The sequence below is a fragment of the Astatotilapia calliptera genome, chromosome 5, assembly GCF_964374335.1.
Source record: "Astatotilapia calliptera chromosome 5, fAstCal68.1, whole genome shotgun sequence".
NCBI lineage: Eukaryota > Metazoa > Chordata > Actinopteri > Cichliformes > Cichlidae > Astatotilapia > Astatotilapia calliptera.
Genome location: NC_137426.1, coordinates 27,699,675 through 27,707,778, shown reverse-complemented (window position 1 = coordinate 27,707,778; position 8,104 = coordinate 27,699,675). Strand labels below are relative to the sequence as shown.

Sequence of the window (8,104 nt, the reverse complement as noted above, 5' to 3'; positions counted from 1 at the left end):
TAACTGCTCAAATTCTATGCCTGGTGAGCATTACAGTGATTTGCAAAGACATGGAAATATTGAACAAACACGTTAAGGATGTGCATTTGTCTGCGCAAACATATAAATGGCTTCATTTCCACTGCACAGCTGCCTTAGCAGTTGCTGTTACAAATGCCAAGCATGACCAAGTAGCAACACCATAACAACAATGTGCTGGTCAGCTAAAATAATATAGTGTGATATCAGCACACTAAGAGGTTGAAAGGCATCCACAATGCACTATTTATTTATTTCCATGTGATAATACTCATCCCATTGTTTATACCTGTATAATCCAGTGATGCTGAGCAGCATCATGTCTCAGCTGGAAGTCACTTGGTGGGCGACAGTGGGAAACAGTCCCTGCAGGCTTCTCACTTCTTACATCCAACTGGGACCTCGGATAAATCGCTACTAGTTGCATATACTAGTTTACATATTTTGCAAATACAGTCACTATTTTCTTTAAAAATATGAGAATAAATACACTTAATTAAACAATACTTATATTTTTTGGTTACCATGATGTGGTGGCTTTTTTTATATTAAGACTTTCTCTGAGTAGTTGGAAAAGGGTGGCAAGATCTTTACACATTTATAAGGACTCCCTGCAGTACGATGAAAAACTTACTATGGGAATAAGACCTGGTGGTGAACTGTAGGTGCTGCAGAATAAATCAGAATACTCAGGTCATAATTTGAATTGTTTGCATGTTTATGAGCCCACTGGCCAACAGAAACACTGGAAAAACTGCCCTCAAAACAGCTCTCACGTGCTCAGCTAAAGAGAAAGAGAAAAAAAAAGGTGCAGGAGAGAAAAGGTCACTTTTATAATGTTGTCATGGGGTGTATGTGTGTGTGTGTATGTGTGTGAAATGCAAAGATTTACTGTGGCTTGCGTAAGATGGTTAATACATCTAAGCAAACATAACCAGGTAGCCAGTGGATCAATATGTCAGCATGTATGGATGCAACAAAAATGTGTGCAGTCATGCTCACAAAACAACACGTGATTCCTTCCACACACAGACACCCACACACGCAAACAGTTACACAAAGACCCACACGGGGAACTATGACAGTGCGCTATCTTCATCATACAGATGGTGCTTTGGCTCTGGCCCCCAAATATCACAGTTAGGTCACTACAAACAGCCGAAAGGGATGCACTTGAAAACTCACCTCACTGACAGACATCTGTGTTATCTCAGCTTAAGTGTCTCTTGAAAGTGAGTTTACTTTATTTGCATGCAAAAGAAAAACAGCTTGTATTTTATTTTTTTCTAGAGTGAAGACTGCTGCTCAAGGACTCTCTGCACTTTTGATGGCATTTGCAAAATTGAGAAAGACAAGCTTCCGCACGCACATATCCTATCTGAGCAAAAGCTGAATACCCTTATGGCTACAGTAATTTCTCCAAACTCACATCAAAGAAATTCACTTAATCCTTTTTTTCTCCTTTCTTTCTTTGTGGCTCTGGGCTTCACTGCACTGTACAACAAATAAAAGAAGCTACAACCGGCGCCTAGACAGAAAAGGGTAAAGCTTTAATTCAGTCAGAGCTAGGACACCCCATTGGTATTGTGGATTTCTGTTATATCATCTCACTTTGGGTAAAATGGGGCATTTTTTGTTTGTTTGGTTTTTTGCAGGGACTAGCGCAAAATGCACAGGGCTGGCACCAAGTAGGCATAATTGAAAAGATAGTGGTTTCCCCTGGCATGTAGTTCTCACGGAGCTATAAATCCTCACATAAACTTAAGCCTTTTAGTCACAGTGGAAAGCATCATAGCAGAGTAGATTGCGAGTAAGGTGTGGGAGACATGAAAAACAGCAGCATTTACACAGGAACACTTAACAAATGCGGTGAAGTTTAAGTTCCGTCCTACAGATGCAGGAATTTCTTCACAACCAGATGTTTACTGAGTGTAGAAAAATGTGGGCTTTAGCGATAAAGCTCACAAACCCTACATTATGTAACTAATCATGTTTTTTTTCTAATTGAAATGGCCAAAAGGGGGTTAATGTAAGTAGTGCAAAAAAAATGGATCCAACTCACCCATTCCAAAACACGGATAAATCCCAGAGGTAATTTAAGTACTTGAAACGTCCCTGCAGAAACGAGCTGCGCGAAGACAAGGCGGGAGAATAAAAAGATTCCAATTTCCATCATCAATTAAACACACACTGAGCAGCTGAGCAGCAGTCAAACACATTCCTGTGGCTTTAATTTACTCACCTGGTTGGCGGTGTCCATTTCAAAATCAGGGTACTTTGGGCTCTTTTTGTTTTTGTTTTTCTACTAGCGTGAGTATATGAGCAACCGAGAACCGAGAACCAGGACCCGATTGATGCGTCTGTGGCGATAACAGTGAGGCGCTCTGAGCCCTCATTCCGAGTCCGACCGGAAAAAACCGACCCACAGTCGAGGATTTTTCTTTTCCTTTTGCCATGGAGACAAGCAGGGATTGGCCCCCGGAAAGAAGAGCGTTTCCTTTGTTTTTGTCATTGGCTGGAAGTTTATCGATATTTTTGCAAATTCCTCTCGATGTATGAATTTCCATTAATCGCGCATTAATGGGAATAAATTACAGCAAGGGCAGTGAACAAGCTGAAAGACGATTTTTCCTAAATAAATGAGCTAGTAGCAAAAAAAAAAAAAAAAAAAAAAAAAGCTCTCTAGGTAAAGTCATTTTAAACTTTTATGGGACAAATCATCCACAGTTCATGAAATTAATTGACTTAAGAATACAGACAAACAACAAAACGCCAAAAAGTGCATTGTTAATGTATGCAGTAGTATTGTCAACTGACAAACCTGACATAATTAAAAGGTACACATTATTATTATTATTATTATTATTATTATTATTATTATTATTAGTAGTAGTAGTAGTAGTAGTAATAATAATAATAATAATAATATTAATTTCTACACCAGGTGCCACAGTTCTTAAAGTGATGTGAAGTTTTCAGTTACTCAAGCTACCATCTACCATGAGCATGATTACCGCGCTGCATTTATAAACTGAAGCCCAGCACAGATACAAATATCTGCTAATTAGTGCTAAGTAACAGACAAAATACCAGCCATGCCTTTGATGAGCTAAACAACACAGCAGTGCATTTTTTTGTGCTGCACTTATTTTCCTGTTACTGCTTTTAAAGACACCAATGGCACAAACATTGTTAAAATGTTCCACTTTACTTAGCTGAAATAGTGGCAGTGAGCAGACAGCAATTGTCCATAGCTCCGTGCGTCAGTACATTTGTCAAGCAAAGCACTCACTCCCCTAACTTTAAGTCTCACCCGCATCACTCTGAAATTAAAAAAAAAAAATAAGTTATACAATGTAGCATTGTTATGAAGGGAAATCCATGGAGACCCGGAGAGCTATTTTCTTGAACTAGACTGTAAACATACTTTTTAATACTTTTTTAATGCCAGCGTCAAGTGGCCAGTAGAGGAACTGCGGTTTTTGGCACTTCTGCATTGGCTTTATTTGTCACACATGGAGGTTGCTGCTTGGCTTTGAAATGCTGGTAGTTAACACCTGGATGTCTTATGCAATAGGCTAATTTTTTTCTAGGTCTAGCTTGATTTTAACTCCATGCCATCCATTTTCTTAAGTGCTGATACAGTTCAGGGTCATTGGGGGACTGGAGTCTGTCCCAGCTGTCTATAGGGGGAGACCAATATTAAGTGTGCCGGCACAGTAAAATTTCATGGTCTAACCTTTGAAGAGAAATGAAAAACTATAATGTCCTGAAACAAAACAAAATAAAAGCAAACAAATACAACTGTTTGCAGGTCCACTTGATATCTCCCAGACTTTGGAATAATTGTTCAGAAGCTGTAGTCCCATAAAATAAAGTCACATCACTTATCCACTGGAAACGTGACTCACTGTTTAGAGATTGTGGACATTATGTAATCCGAGATAACCAGGCACAAACCAGGGCATCATTCATGCGAGTTTTCTTTCATACGCGCGCATGCAGGTGACTTTGTGCGATTTCCTTCGGCTGTCTGAATGCCATTTTGTTCAACTCCATGAGAAGCTGGAGCAGTTTGTCATTAATGAGTTTGCCACAGCAGAGAGAGGGAAAAGTGAGGGAGAAAGCCAGAGTCCCCCTGCAGGCAAGATGATCGAGAGCAAGGGGGACTTCCCTGAGTCTGCTACACTGATGACATTTCCTTTAAAACCAAGTGCAAACTGCTCTGACAGCGTGGCTAATTTTACAACATCTCTTCTATCGTCCCTTCCCCTTTCATTTTCTCCCTCCACTGTCTCTTTCTCCCTCTTCTTCTCTCGCCAACATCCACATAGCTAAACACACACTCGCGCACACGCACACTCTGCCTCAAGGGTTCTGTCCTTGCGATTGGGGAATCGCTGGATCTGATTGGCTAATATTCTCACCATAGGAAATCAAAAAAATCTGAACAAGAGGAATGAAGTCTCCCATGTGTACTTTATCCTTGTAGTTAAGATCTGTTTGATATAGCAAGCTAATGCTATGGGCTTTCATGAAGGCTTGCTATTTCACTGCAGAGTGTGTGATCACAGAATTATTACTTGGAACCATGGACTCTAGTTAAACAAAGACAGCAAGAGAGTCTCACATCAACAATTTGAGGCAGTTTCGGCAGTGTGATTTAACCCACAATGTACCTAGCTAACTACACTTTTTTACATACATTTTTATTTTGCTACCATGTTTCAACAAAGTATCTGATTACATGAGCAGCTAAATAATCTTTATTGTTCTTAATGTTAGTATTTAATGAAATATAATATAACAGATCTGCAGGAAAAAAGGATGCTATTGCTTTCTATTGTGGTTTAATCTGTCAAGGACAAAAACGTATAGAAAATTCTGCATCAAGCCTTGAAATCGTAGCTTTCCTACTTTGGTTAAGCCTGGATTGGTGGCATGGTGGTTAGCGCTGTTGCCTCACAGCAAGAATGTCTTGGGTTCAAATCCACAATTTGGCTAGTTTGCACTGGTTTCTCTCTGGGTATTCTGATTTCCTCCCACAGTTAAAAGTCCTGCAGTTGTTAGAGTTAAGTTAGGTTAATTGGTGATTCTAAACTACCCATGAATCTAAGTGCAAGTGGTTTTTGTCTCTATGTGATAGACTGGTGAGCTGTACAGGGTTTACTCTGCCTTGTAACCTATCACTTCTGGGTTATGCCCCAGCCCCCCTGCAAAGATAGGAGGATGGTAGTTGTTCAATAGATCCATTCAATTCTCATGTTAACCGGACTATAAACTTTGTTGAACATTATGTAATATAAAGACAACATGTAGTAATTAAGTGACCAAGAAGTACTGGGCTAAAAGTTATTGAATAGTGTTGAAATAAAATGACAAAATTGCAAAGGATTAAAATATTCCAAGAGCTCACTTTACTTCATCTAAACATGTTTCAATATGAAAAAGTTGTGTTGATTTAACTCAGTTGTTTAAGTTTCTGCCAAAGCAAAACAGTTGTGTGCAACCAATGTCCATTATTGAATTAACACTAGCATCCCCAGGCTTCTACCTTAAATAAAGTAAATTTTTTCAGTGTAGGATTCCAGTCTGGTACAACATAGGATAATTTGGAAAGATTTAGGAAAAGACCATGGCTAGGGTTAGGGATGGATATTGATAAGATTTACCAATTCCATTTCCATTATTGATATCACTTATCGAATTGATTATTTATCAAGTCTTTTTTAGATTCTCATCGGCTCTTTGAGATTAACCACTAGTGCTAAGCAGAAATAAAAAAAATTACATTCATGCAAATTAATTGTATGCTTTGGGTCAAATGTTTGTGCTTGTTTGCTGAGGTATTTCTCCTCTTTGTTGTGATCATTACTCAAAAAATAGCTGAAACACATTCATAATCATCATTTAACAATATAAATCTGAGAAATTGCCAACACTTTCATCCTGGGTTCTTGACTAGTTTAGCATTAGCATGCTCTCTGTGGATGCTTGCAAAGAACCAAAGTTGTGTTAGCAGCACAATGCGGTTGTCTCTGCCCTGGATGCAGTTTTCCACTTTACTGTTTATCTCGTCCTTTTGTGCAGTAAAAATAAATGTCCATATCCATTAGACTGCGTTGCTATTTTCCTCCTTGGACATGCAACCTGAAATCAGCTGATTGTAGCGCGAGTGCAAGAACCGATAGGTAGGATCGATAGGCAGGCAGACTAACAATTCCAAGGAATTGGACTACTGGGAACCAATTCTTTACAAGAACCGGTTCTTGATTCCCACCCCTAGTTAAGGTTGAAACAGACCTTTGTAAAACCATTACATTACAGCCTTCACATACAGAAAAGGAGTGACACAATAGCAGCAATATCAATAAATATATATTTTAAGTTAGAAGTATTTGGAAATTTCACCATCAAATGTATTATGGGATAACATACATGGCTTGTTTGGAACAACTGCCAAGAGAAAGTCTCTTCTCAAACCAACAAACAAAAAAACATGGCAGCACGTCTTGCAAAGTTGCATGTGCACAAACCACAAGACTTTTGAAAGAATGTCATTTGGACAGAAAAGACCAAAGTGGTGATGTTTGACTGCAAAAAGAAGCATATTTAGGGAAACCCAAGCAGTGGGAGAGGGGCAGGGGAGGAGCTACAGGGGGGCATGGGGCAGCAACTGCAATTGCCCCCCAGCTCTTATGCATATGTTAAATACATAAACAGATACAAAAAATTTTTTTGTGGAGGGTTCTCCCTCCACAGAGTTTTTCCTTCCCACTGTTGCCAAGTGCTTGAACATATGGGGGTCGTTGGTTTGTTGTTGTTTTCTCTGTATAATAGCAGTTACTTTAAAATATTAAGTACCTTAAGGTGTGTGCTGTTGTGATTTGGTGCTATATAAATAGAGTGAATAATGAAACTGTGTAGTACCATGTGACACTGTTGGATTTACTTAATTGGAAGGCCTGGTAAGGACTAGATGATATTTAATTCAGTCCTTATAGTGTATTTTCTTTTTTCACAAAACTGTTTTGCTGTCTTGCTACAGTAATATGAAAGATATTGCCATATTAGGCCACAGCTGCTGAGATTAGCTCCGCAAAGCACAAAGACAAACTGTCTAAGGTAAATAAATTCATAAACTAAACAACATATATCTCAAGTATATGTATTTATTGTAAGTGTTTGTGCTCAGCTTATATCTCAAGCTTTCTCACCCTGATTACTATACAGAATCTTCTGGTAAATGTGTTTGGGGTTTTTTTTTTTAATGTGAAACAACTTCTCTATTCTCATCAACTGGAGCAGACATTTTGACCTGCCTGGAACGGTTCAGTCTTCTTGAAGCTCTAGTTACTGACAGCACACCCATGTTGAAGAACTGCTGCTGTCTTTAAACATGCAGGGACACAACAACCTACAAATAGACACACAGTACCCGAGGGGATCCCAGATGTAGCCAATCATCTCTCAATTTTCTCACAGCATGTCACTGTAATATTTGGAATAGAGTTACAAATTAGAACTGGTAGCATTAGCGTGGACAACCAGCCACATGGTTGGCTATAAAATCAGCTCTTCATTCCTTCCCATCGTGAGCTTTACTGTATGTGTGCTGAAACAACCTCATTTCATTGCCTGAGGGGGGAAAACAAAGAATAACCTGTCACACACACTGACAGGTGTCTAAACGCATCTTAGGAAACTGGAAGTATATTGTGCAGACCCAGAGAGAAAACACACCTGGGTACAGTAGCTAAAGGCCAGCGTGTGTGTATTTAGTGTGTGTGGGTGTGTGTGCCAGAGAAAGCAGGACATGGAGGAAGATAATGATTGTAGAGAAAGAATTGGGGGTATGACAGCATAAATGTGAAATGGCATATCCACAGTGTGCATTTAACTACAAACCTCCTTGAACAAGTGAGTGAGTTAAAACCACAGACTGCACATTTCTGTACACATTTGATGGTTACAGCACCACTTAACAGGTGACCCTGACAACTTCACATTAATCTGGTAGCACTGTGTGCATCGGTCTGTGCTATGATAACGCCTGTGTAGTTATGTATTGGCCGGATTGGAGTGA

At 39.3% G+C, this 8,104-nt stretch overlaps 1 protein-coding gene across 2 annotated transcripts in view; it reads right to left on the bottom strand.

The window, feature by feature from the left end:
* The window catches only part of synpra (synaptoporin a), a 39,867-nt gene extending 37,066 nt beyond the window's left edge, over nucleotides 1-2,801 (bottom strand). Inside the window, exons 1-2 of one of the 2 annotated variants that reach the window (XM_026168606.2) lie at nucleotides 2,261-2,801; nucleotides 2,081-2,146 (exon numbers count right to left, since the gene is read on the bottom strand). In XM_026168606.2, coding sequence (XP_026024391.2) covers nucleotides 2,081-2,146; nucleotides 2,261-2,278 — 84 coding nt within the window. In that variant the 5' untranslated portion in view covers nucleotides 2,279-2,801. Of the gene's footprint in view, nucleotides 1-2,080; nucleotides 2,223-2,260 lie in introns of those variants that run through there. The other variant, XM_080302012.1, reaches the window with a different exon arrangement.
* Nucleotides 2,802-8,104: the final 5,303 nt, after the last annotated feature.